Source organism: Pogona vitticeps, chromosome 4, assembly GCF_051106095.1.
Source record: "Pogona vitticeps strain Pit_001003342236 chromosome 4, PviZW2.1, whole genome shotgun sequence".
Classification (NCBI taxonomy): domain Eukaryota; kingdom Metazoa; phylum Chordata; class Lepidosauria; order Squamata; family Agamidae; genus Pogona; species Pogona vitticeps.
Window position 1 is genome coordinate 44,413,040 of NC_135786.1, and position 12,174 is coordinate 44,425,213.

Here is a 12,174-nt window from a genome sequence, read left to right on the forward strand (position 1 = left end):
ACTGAGCCATATTATTCATAAGGCAAACTAGGCTGAAGCCTAGGGGCCCCTCAATTGACCAGCTGTCTACTGAAAGACTGACTAGCTAGAGGGGTCCCAAAATACCTGAAAGCCTAGGGGTCTGGCCATAGGTTAATATGGACTTGTCTGGAGAGCCACAGGTTCCCCATATCCCCTCTTCATTATTTTTTATTGATTACGGGGTAAGTCATCTAAAGCAGCCATTCTCACTGGGTGCTACAGTATATGACCCCCTGGGAGGCCATGACAGATTTGAAGTGGGCCACAGAGTGGAAACAATGCTTCACATGCCATCTTATAAGGTTCATTATGTGACATACAATCCTGATCTAGTCTATATTTCTTTCATATTGTGTTTATGGCCATGACCAAAAAAGGTTGAGAATGGGTGATCTAAAGAATATGTCAGTTTAATTTCCCATCAATCAATGGCTCTTTTTCTTGAATGAACTTTTGTATCCATTTAGCTGAAAGCAACATTTAGATTTTCTGAGCATTGTGTGCAAGAGGTACCATGTTTCTCTGAAAATAAGACAGGGTCTTATATTAATCTTTGCTCCAAAAACACATTAGGGCTTATTTTCAGGGGATGTTTTATTTTACAATCATGTCATCTTCTGGTTGCTGCATAATGCTGCACAATTATGGAGGGTGAGGTTTCACTTAACAAGGGCTTATTTTTGGGGTAGGGCTTATATTACTGTACGAGCATCCTGAAAAATCATACTAGGGCTTATTTTCAGGTTAGGTCTTGTTTTCGGGGGAACATGTTATCATACCCAAATATGTGAAATGAGGCCCATTTCTTCTTTTAAGTCACAGGTTGCTTTGCCTAAGTTTGAAGAACCCAAACATTTCAATTTTCCCCCTGTATTGTTTGCTGGAGGAAAAAGTCATGTGTAGCTTTTCTGGCATTAACATATTTTCTTTTGACTTGGTGGCTATCTCTGCTGGAGGTGCAATGAAGCAAAACCAACATGCTCTCCATCACGTATTTTAAGAATGCCCAGCACAATCATTTTTTTAGTGCTCAACAGAATTATTTTTTAAAATGTCTAACAGAGAGAGAGAGGGAGGGAGAGAGAGAGAGAAACAGAGCATTTTGCTTTTGCCTCATTGCCCGTGTAAAGAACTTCTATCCATTTCTTAGCTGAAACAATTACTGTGCGGTGAATCCGACATGTGCTCACTGTCTAGGAGGAATAATGAGTTGTACAGAAAATGGGTGTGTCTGTCTGAAGAGATCCTTGAATCACTCCTTTTATCATTTTTGCTACACCCACAGGAACTTACTTCCCAAGGTGAGGCATGCTTAAAAACGAAAAACAACGGCACAGAAGACCAGGTGAAGAATTGAAGTTGACCCTTGCAAGCAAGAGAAGGAATGATTTAACAAAGGACTGGTAAGTACAGTGGGAAACTTAGTGCTCTAAATCCCGGGTGCTGTAGCATCTGCGCCAAAGCATTTCTGGACTTTATTCGAGATATTATTGATATGCTTTTAGTGGAGTCTCAGCTCATGATTAAATGGATTTGAGAACAAAACTGAATTCTTGGCTTTGATTCACTTGTCCTTCCTAACCTTCCAGAAAAGCAAGGGAATTTTTATTATCCAGAATCAAGGTTAGCAGACAGGAAAAAAAAAGCATTAAAAGAAGCGAAAAACAGTACACGCTCCAGGTACAGATTTCAAAAGCAGATTGCTTACTTGCTTTATATCTTCACCTTCAAGAGTTATCTGTGTGCTCTGTGGTTATACCTTAATTTACGAATGAAAGTCCCATTATAGCAAAGTAATCTCTGACTAGTCGGGTTCTCCAAAGGCTGTATACAAATGTAGTACTTTTTGTTCCTTGGAAAGAATAGAATGAAACATCAACTTCAGGCTATTACTGCTTTAGTGAGTCTTATCTTTGTAAGGAAGTATTTATTCAGAGATTTTTAACAAAAGCAAACAGGTGAAAGGTGAACTGAGAAGAAACTAATGATTTGGAAGCTAAAGAGTATGCAGTTGAAATATTGTCTTTAGGAAGCAGTCTTTTTCTAATTAAACAGGTATAACAGAGAAAACTTGTTGTGCTCTGCACATCCATGGCCTGGTCACACATGGGATACACATAAACGTATATGTGAACAATGTGGTTTGCTGGGGGTTGTAGTCCAAAAAGTTAATTTTCCTATTTCTGGTTATGGCTCACTCAGCTATATATGAGTGAGCCATATATATAAAAATACAGATATATAGATATATATAGAAAGAGTTCGTTCTATCGCAATCTAGTGTGTCATCAAATGCTCTGTATATACTGTATACTGTTCTGTATCCTGTTACACAGAAATACAGTGGTGCCTCGCTTAACGAGCGCACCGTTTAACGACAAATCCACATAGTGATGTGGATTTTAGGATTGTTTTTACAATTGCATTGCGATGTTTTAATAGGCTAAACATCGCATTGCGATGATCGGTAAGCGTTTCGCTTACCGATCTTCGCATTGCGATGTTAGGGAAACAACTGATCAGCGGTTCCAAAATGGCCACCGGATCATGAAAATGGCCGGCCGCAGCGTTTTTGCGCCCTGCCCTCGCTTACCAAGGCAGCGAAAATTGCGGCCAGATGGGGAATCTTTGCTTACCGGTGAGTTTCCCCCCGTAGGAACGCATTAAACAGAGTTTAATGCATTCCTATGGGGTTTTACACTCCGTTTAGCGATGTTTCTGGATAGCGACGTTTTTCCTGGAACGGATTAAAGTCGCTATGCGGGGCACCACTGTATTGTATCATTAAAAGTACTCTGGGCTGCAAGGTTGAAGAATCAGCAGTTTGAATCCATGCAACGGAGTGAGCTCGTGTCGCTTGTCCCAGCTCCTGCCAACCTAGCAGTTTGAAAGCATGTAAAATGCGAGTTGATAAATAGGTACTACCATGGTGAGAAGGTAACGGCGTTCCATGTCTAGTTGCATTGGCCATGTGACCACAGAAACTGTCTACGGACAAACGCTGGCTGTACGGCTTGGAGACGGGAATGAGCACCGCCCCCTAGAGTCGGACACGACTGGACAGTTTGTCAAGGGCATCCATATATTCTGAGGCAGCAGACACTGCAATTCTGGGAATGGGTCTCTCCATCTTTTCAGTAATATGGACACCTCTGCCTGTGATGCCCTTCCTTTTGCACACTGTTCAGTTTCCTTCACTAAAAGCCCTGACGTTCAGAGGAAATCTGTATGGAGTCACAAGGTGTGTTTTGTGTGTCTTCTGACTTCTTGCCACATCAGACTAGCATTTTTCTAAAGTAGAACCTACTGACTGTTTGCAGTTCTAGACTGGTCCACCATATCATAATGATACCGTTGTAAAACAGCAGTGCTGCTTTGCTTTTGCCATTCCCCTCACTTGTGTCACTGATCTCTCCTCACCCCCCGCCTCTTATTTCACAGAGATCTTCAGCTTTTTGAAATTTCATAATGTGGATATTTCTCCTCCTCCTGGGTAAGTGGCCTTTAAGCATATATCCCTTTTAGGAAAAGGAACTTCAAATTCACTTATTTATTAATGTTAAATACACTGAGTGGACTCGTAGTCCAGATAGGCGGGGTATAAATCAAATAAATCAAATAAATAAATAAATAAATAAATAAATAAATAAATAAATAAATAAATAAATAAATAAATTCTGTTTCAAATGATGCTTGCATAAGATTTGTGCTTGAAATTGACTACAATCAAATGTGTTGTCAAGACCATTAAGTCAAAAGTCCTTCTGCAGCCATTCTGTCTTTAGTTCATTATCAAAGAGGAGTGAAAAAAAAAAAGATGGATGAAGGCATGAGAAAATATGGGAGGTGGAATCATCTGGATCTTGGTAAAATTATGCGAATGAAACAGGACATAAAATAAGCCAGCATGGTAAAAGCTGTTGGTGTTAACCTGTTGATGACTTATGGAGCATAATACACTGGTGACAGTAACTATATGCAATCTCTACCTGATCTCCACTGTCCAGGTAGAGATCACAAAGCATATCCACTCATGACAATGGGACTTCTGCTTGTACAAGGAAGTACTGGACCACTGTTTGTGCAAGATCCACAAATGTCACTCTGCTCACATGGTGGCCTGTTGCACAAGAAACAATCAAACAGGGTTCCTTCCCCTCTCTGAAAAATTCCTTGGATGAATGTGCTACAGCAGTGCTACCAGCATTAAAGGAAAAAAATCTTGAAAAGATAATTTTCTGGACTTTTAATATGCACAACCCGTTTCTTGAAAATCAAGTTACTGGGTGAAAGAAATACTGTATCCAACTAGACCAATGTGACAAACTTATTTATTTAATAAGTTGAATATTCAAATTGCTTCAAATGCATTACAGGAGAAAAAGAGAGAGAGAGAGAGACAGAAAAAAGTGAGTGGTTGATCTCACCTGTTTTAACACTCTGGCCACATCTAACATGGGCTTCATCAGTGTTCAGTACCTGCATGTGTCTCCCAACAGCTTATCTCACAGAAAAGGCAATGTTCAACAGAAATAAGACTGTCCATCCTTGGTGACTATCCTAAGACCACATAAGTGATTAGAGGTGTGAGCTTCAGTCATAGAGTTCCTAATTCCTACACTACAGCATAATCATGACTTAAAGACATGGTAGTTAACAAGAGATCAAGACTAAGCACAAGGCTCTCTGCCAGCACATCCCCTCCTCTTCACAGATTTCAGACATCTGCCAGAAGAACAGTAACCTCCTCCAGCCAAGGGCCATAGTAATAATGATGGTAACAAAGTTAGGCCAAGGTGAAAGTGGTTCTAAGTTATTTCCACAGCCTTAAACTGGTTTCCATACAGCTTCAGCTGGCCTGATATTGGCTCAGGTGGCCCTGACTCTTAGACTGCAATCTTCTTAGACATCTAGCAGATTATACCACACCAGTTTTTGTGGCATCTCTGGTGAAGCACACAAGATTTATATATCAACTTGATCAATGTTGGCTTTTATGGTCTTCTTTCAGTCTCATTTAAAGACATTATTAAAATCTGGTTCCTATGTTTTTCCTAGCTTCCCCACAATTTCTGGCAGCACAGAATACTTGCTCGCATGGGGCTTGCTATCCACCTGTGCGAGACCTTCTGATGGGAAGAATCCATCACTTGAAAGCTTCTTCTACTTGTGGGCTTGTCCAGCCTGAAACCTACTGCACTCCATATGGGCAAGTATGTAAGACAAATGTTTCCTAATACTGGCAGAAGCTTTATGTTTATGCCAAACAGATTAGATACTGTTTCCAATAAGGAACTACTGCTATTTTTTTAAAAAAAACTCTAAGAAGTGTGGTAGGATGATTCAGTTTGATGATAATGCTATGGGACTTTGGAGGGATTATAAGTGGAATCAAAAGTGATTTTCCTGGAGAATATGAGTGACATGAGCTTCTCTATTTGCTCTGGATATGGTATATCTATATTAAAGTTTTAATCCTCATGATTATTTAATGTTAATAGTATCAGCAGCTGCCACAGCACAGGTAACGCTTGCATTGTGTTATTAAAAACATTTAAAATGAAACAGTAAACAGTTTGGATATTTGAAGAACATAGAGACAAAAAGGGATGGGACTAGGCACTGCCTTCTAAGTATGCTCACAGTGGGAACAGCATATGGTTGAAGAAGGCCTGTGTCCTGCAGGAGAAGCACAAAGGGCCATGGTTAGCTGAGGAGAAAGACTTATTCCTGTAGTGCTCAGAGTGCAGTGCAATGCAGGACATAGGTTCCTCCTTCATGAACAACAAATATTTCTGTGCCTTGCTCACCTGAAAAGCTACTGCAATGGTGTGGTTAGTGTGTTAGACTAGAATCCAGAGCCTTGAGTTGAAATCCATGCTCAGCCATGAAACTCACTGGGTGACTTTGGACACTCATACTTTCTTGACCTAATCTACCTGACAAGACTGTTGTGAGGGTAAAAGAGAAAGGGGCATGTGTGTCTGTATGTCACCTTGAAGACCTTGGAGAACAGCTGAGGCCTACAAGAGACAAATACAGGGCTGGCAATTTTTGCTGAAAGGATAAATGTTCCTTTAATATTTATATCAACCAAGTGAGTACACAGCTAGAGAAGCTTTCTTCAGGACACAAACTTCTTGCAAAACTTATTTTTTTTTAACCTAGTTGAATCCTTAGGTATGAGGGAGCTGTTAAGGCACCAGGAGCTTTGTGGTGGTGATAATGGGGCAGGCAACCCCACTGCTGCTTTTCTGTATGTGAGTTGTGCAGCAGTTAGGGGCTTTAAGGATGTGCATTTGTCCAGATTAATTCACTATCCTATATTCGGCTTTAGTATTCTCTAATTTGGGGCGGGGTGGGAGACTATTTTGAACTACAATGTCTAAAATCCCTCAGGCAGCAGAGACTGCAAACAATATTGTTGAGGCAATGTTGGCAGTACCATTGCCCACCTCTGACCTTCTTGAAAAGAAAAGCACACTAGCTTTAGTTCTAATTCATTCCATTCTGGCTGTTGCTCCACTTGTATTAGAGCTGCCTCTTGTCATTCTTTTCCCATTAATCAGCTACTGAATACATGTGCAGGCAGGTACGTGCATGGCTGGTTCACACACACAGAGTGTAAGGTGTGCAGGAGCGGGTAGCCTATCAACTGGTGCACAGGAACTCACCACAGGCTTGTGTATATATATATAGGCTACCCTCTCCTGCACACCTTACACTCTCTGTGTGTGAACCAGCCATGTACTCTCTCTCTCTCTCTGTGTGTGTGTGTGTGTGTGTGTGTGTGTGTGTGTGTGTGTGCGTATACACATACACATACATATATACATATTTTCTTATGTATATTTGCATTTTGCCCTTCCTCCACTGAGTACAGGGCAGGACACCAGGCTTTTCCTCTCTCTAGTCCAGTCTCACAAAAACTCTGTGAGGTGGGTCAGTTTGAGAGAGTGACTGGCCCATGGCCCCACACATAGTTTCATGACTGTAACATGGATATTCCAAGTCTTAGTCCCAGCACTCTAACCATTACGCTGCACTGCTTTTACAGCTCTCCCTGTTGTATATATAAAACTAAAGAAAAACTAAGCCCAATATAAGTGACTAAGGGTCCAGGGGCCATCTGCATACTCTTAAAATCTCTTCAGTGGGGTTGGGATTCTACTTCCAGTCCATCCATCTCTCTCTTCTCTGTATTCTAAATAGTTCTATTGTCATAACATTCACGTACTGTATTCTCTTTGATTGTATTGCTATTAAGTACCTAAAGAGGGTGAACAAATGCAATTAGCAGCTGAGGAAAATAAAATCTTGGCATTAATATTCCTGACTTTTTCCCCCCTGGATTTTATGCGGTGCTGGCCCAGGCAGTCTAAGAAGCTGACAAAACTGCAGAGCAAAGCAACTGCATATTTCAAGCATGTCTTGAGCCAGTCATGATACCGATGCCATACTTGTGACTGAGAAAAAAGGCCTGTGAATGACTTCATGGAGGTGGAGATTATTTATGAAAGCGGAATCATTTTTTCTCCCAAAGAATTTCATCAATTTGCTTAAAGGCTGCTGGCATCATGTTTAAAATGGACTTCAGGAAGGAATCTGAGGAATGAGGGTCAAAAATGGGAAGGAAAACTGATTTGCAGGCCTATGTAAAATGAACTAAGACCACATCCTTGTGTGTGTTTTTTTTTTCGTTAACTGTGTACAGACAGAATTGCATATGTGTAGTCAAAAGTAGCTCCTGGGTAAATCAGTATCAAAAGTTAAAAAACAAGACCATATACCCTTTAGTCACCTTGCCAAGGATAAGTGGGTTAAAGGTTTTCAAAGGGTGGTTGACCTGTGACATACTTCCAGCAGTTCAGTGTTAACACTATATATTTATTTTTTTTACTAAGGTTCACAATGGTAATGATATGGATCTTACTGGCTAATGACTTCTTTGCAGGAAATATTGAATAGAACTGAATAAGGCTTTGGAAGATTTCCTTTGCCATTTGGGATGTCCACAATTCAGACAGACCATAATAATCTCTGATTTGGACTGCATGGAATGACAGCTAAATGGTTACATTTCAAAGCAGTCTAGACCCTTAAATTTAGGGACAGTGGTTGGCACAGTGCTATTTTCTTATGCCTATAAATGATCTCTGGATACAAAAAAGAATATGTTAAGGCTTGTAGGTGGAGAGTTGCCTGATGGGTGTATGAAATCCAGTGTTTGCCAGCCTATCCATGTCCTGTGTTGCTCTATTAATGTTGCGATTTCTAAGAAGATACTAGTGACACTAGAACAGTGGTTCGCAACCTTGGGTCCCCTGATATTCTTGGACTAAAACTCCCAGAAGCCTTTACCACTAGCTATGCTAGGCAGGATTTCTGGGAGTTGTATCCCAAGAACATCTGGGGACCTAAAGTTGGGAACAACTGTACTAGAAGCTACAGCTGGAGACTGCCTCATGTTAAGGGCACAGGGAATTCTAGCTATAAACTGAGCACCTTTAGCTTCTTTACTCTCTGCTCCTCCAACTCTCCTTCCACAGGCTACAGCATCTTCTACCTTTAGTCCTACAAAGTTTCTTTATTCCTCCTCCTCTGTGATTGGTCCCTCATTGTCTCAGTTCCTTGTATCCTTTCCTCAAGCTACTGGTCCTTCTTTTAGGTTCCTCTTTTCCCCTAGGTTTTTCTATATTTCAAGTGTGCAACTAATGTTTTAGAATTTTAGCTTCCATCATTCCATACCATTGGCTATACTGATATGGATTATAGGCATTGTAGGTTTGAAAAAGCACCTGGAGGGCTGTAATTGCCCACCCTTGTCCTGTATTTTGCTCCTCTTCCTTTTGTTCCTTCCGTCTTCTATTGTTTAGGGTTGCCTGTAATTTAGTTTTTCTCTTCTCTTGAAACTCAAGGCCTACATGGATGAAAGAATGGAAATTAGTGGTTTTGTCTTACATCTGTTTACCTTTTAATTTTGCAAAATGTTGCAAAAAGCAGGGGCAGGGGGGATTCAAATTAATATAGTCAGGGCCAGCACAGCCATTGATAGGAGAAGCAAAAGGAGATGTGCCATGCAATGGATTTTGAATATCATTAAAGAACAATAGATTTTTTTTTTTTTGGTATTTAATTTATTATGTTCACAAAGGAAGAAAAAAAGAAAATTCTGTAGTATGTTGAAGATTAAAAATTTAATATACACAGGTATATTTGCACTTCTGAAGAAGCAGACTTTGATCCATAAAAGCTCACACTGAACTAAAATTGTTGGACTTTAAAGTGAAACAATATTTTGACTTTTGCTTCTTTTTGCCCTTCTTTTGCCCACATGCTGAGAAACAAGTACACACCTACTTCATTGAAAATTTGTTTATTATGATAACATTCTTATGAGCATGAAGATAGTGAAGAATTTCAGTTGTGAGGTTTCTGCCTCAGGCATCAAAATAACTTGATTGACCTGGAGTATAATATTGACATAAGGTTGGATGGATTTGAGGAACCAAGGATATTACAAGCTAGTGCATATTTCGCATGGATTAACCTCTTCCCTTTATTAGAAGAGATGTTTAATGAGGCCGTGCTGTGTGACTCAAAATTGATACTTGTTTCTGGGCAGAAGCTTCCTGACCAAACTGTAAGGATGAGGTTATGTTTCATGTTCCCATTTTTTGGGGGCCAAATAGGGAAAGTTACAGAGCTTGCTTTTCTTTTCTTCAACCTCTGTGCTTGCTTTCTACACACTCTGCCCTGCTGACCAATGTGTATGTCTGAGTCTAGTGCCAATCTGAGACGTGTCCCAAAGTGTGAGTGTGTTTTGTGTCCCAAAGTATTTTGCAATTCTGTAAAGTTCCTTGTTGATGGAAGCACTCCAACCTCAGCTGCTGCCTCTATATTTTGGCTATGATTCCTTCTCACCTTTATACTTTGTACCCACCACAGTGGCAGCCTGTGGCCCTGTGGTGGATACAAAGTGCAGCCTATGCCTCTGCTCCTGGAACTTACACAGAGAAGAAGCATTAACAACAGTCAACGATCTGGAAGCATATGGTCTCAAAGCCTTAATTGCTAATAGAGAAATTCCAGCCTGAATAAAAGATAGGTTGATATGCATATTTGTATTTTCATAGGGAGATAGTCAAGGTTGCCATTTTTTAAACATTCATTTAACAGATATAGGATAACAGGAATTCCACAAGATAGGATTATTTTCTAGCTTATAGATATAGCCACATGGAAGTTTTCCTCTTCTGAATTTCTGGCTGTGATGTAGCTTGTTTTATCTTATATGGAGGGAGAGGGACATCCATTTGCCTTTTAACCTATGTTTTTAAAGCAGCTTAAACATATAATATTTAAGAATATTTAAAACATCCAGTTAAAGCAGAGACAGCAAAATGGCATACATGCAATAAGACACGAGTGAGAAATCAATAGGATGACTGTACAAATAAAAGTTAAGTGCCAGGACAAAACTTGCTGCTGAATGAGGTTGGGTGTCAGGAAAACTGTCCTAAGGTGAGTGTTAATCGCAGGATAAGAATCACACCAAAGGTGTATCTTGACCAGCATCCTGGTTCCTCACTGGCTAGCCAGGTGCTTATGGGAAGGCTGCAAGCAGCCTAACACCCTCCCAGCATCGAACATTTAGATATATAATGCCATTAGCTATACTTTTAGCTGTTAATGGTAAGGGGGAATTTGTCTAATTCAGTTAAGGTTATCTAAATTGCTGGCCACCAAAACTGGACCTTATGAAAGTGATCCAGTTTAACTATGTTTGTGTGAAGAATTATATCTATGTGTCTGTCCTAGTCCCCACCATTTAACTTCAGTGAATGACTTCAGGTTCTAGTATTATGAGTAAGAAAGCAGGAAAAAAAGTGGAGTGGCTAATCTATTGTGGACAATGGCAGTGAAATGGTGAGTGGACAGTCCAACCCAATGGGGCCAGACCCTCATTATTTCCACCTGTGGGGGATATTTGTATACAAATATGAATACTCCCATCTCTAGTAAGGACACCCAAAGGAGGATGTCTGATACAAATCTAAATATATATGTAGGTTTTGTTATTTGCTTATTCCTCCAGGGTGCTTGAGGGAAAACAGAACACTGGAAATAATTCATTAAATGTTTGTCCTTTCATTTGTCCAAGGAGCTCAGGGGAAAGTACATGGTTATTCTACTCTCATTTTAATTTCATAGTAACTTTGCAGAGTAGGTTGGGCTGACATTTAGTGACTAGTGTAAGGCAACCCAGTGAACTTTATGACTGAATGGTAATTGAACATGGGGCTCCTGAGATCTTGCTCTTCCCTCTCACCACCATTTCTGAGAGGACAGGTTGCTGCAGCAAGAACAATAAAGTGTCCTGTACACTTTGAAAGACTAAGAAATTAGTAGTATACGTTGTAGTTTAGTTTGTCCTCAAGTTATCACAGGATCCCCACATTGCCTCTTTGCATTAGGGTTAAGGGTTCAGGAGTCACACTAATATGGCAGCTCTAGTGACATACTAGATTATAGAACTAACCAATACAATCAACTGCTACTTCTGTTTCCCCACCTTTAATGATGCCCTAGATGCCCTAGTCAATGTAGGCCTTGCAGCTATCTTTAAACCAGTGATTAGATAGCATGATGACATTTTGACCTTCCTGATTTTGTAAAAACCCATATATGATAATACTCAGTTCAATTTTTTGTTTTTTTGTGAAGCCCTTCTCACCCTCTCAACTTTTCATGGTCAAGGAGATAATCTTGGAGGCTTATGTATGAACTCATGTGGCTAATTTTCTCAGTGTTTATCTTATTGGAGGCCTTATGTATTAAGATGTTGTCTTAGGTCAAGGACATTCACTCCAATGATTATCTTGCCTGGCAGTGAGAGATTATTAACACATGATAATCACAAGAGTGAGAAGATGGTTTTATCATCTGAGATATGGCAGGACAAGAGAGCTATGTATGTAGTTGGGGAAGTCAAGTAAAGAAGTATCACGGAGTGCTTGGGGAACTTGATCTACCTCAGCTACTGTGCTAAACATGCTCACTCATTTATGCATAGTTTAGATGCTTACATTAAGTGTGAGTGCATACAACGCTTAATGTATTGGCATGATTTTAATTGTTTGTAGATTTATT

At 40.1% G+C, this 12,174-nt stretch overlaps 1 protein-coding gene across 1 annotated transcript in view; it reads left to right on the forward strand.

Annotated features, from left to right (window-relative positions):
- The first annotated feature begins 1,306 nt into the window (after positions 1-1,306).
- Positions 1,307-12,174, forward strand: part of LAMB3 (laminin subunit beta 3) — a 63,948-nt gene continuing 53,080 nt past the window's right edge. The window contains exons 1-3 of the mRNA XM_072997207.2: positions 1,307-1,424; positions 3,463-3,514; positions 5,080-5,234. Of these exons, the coding sequence (XP_072853308.2) occupies positions 3,490-3,514; positions 5,080-5,234 (180 nt within the window). The 5' untranslated portion in view covers positions 1,307-1,424; positions 3,463-3,489. The remainder of the gene's footprint in view (positions 1,425-3,462; positions 3,515-5,079; positions 5,235-12,174) is intronic.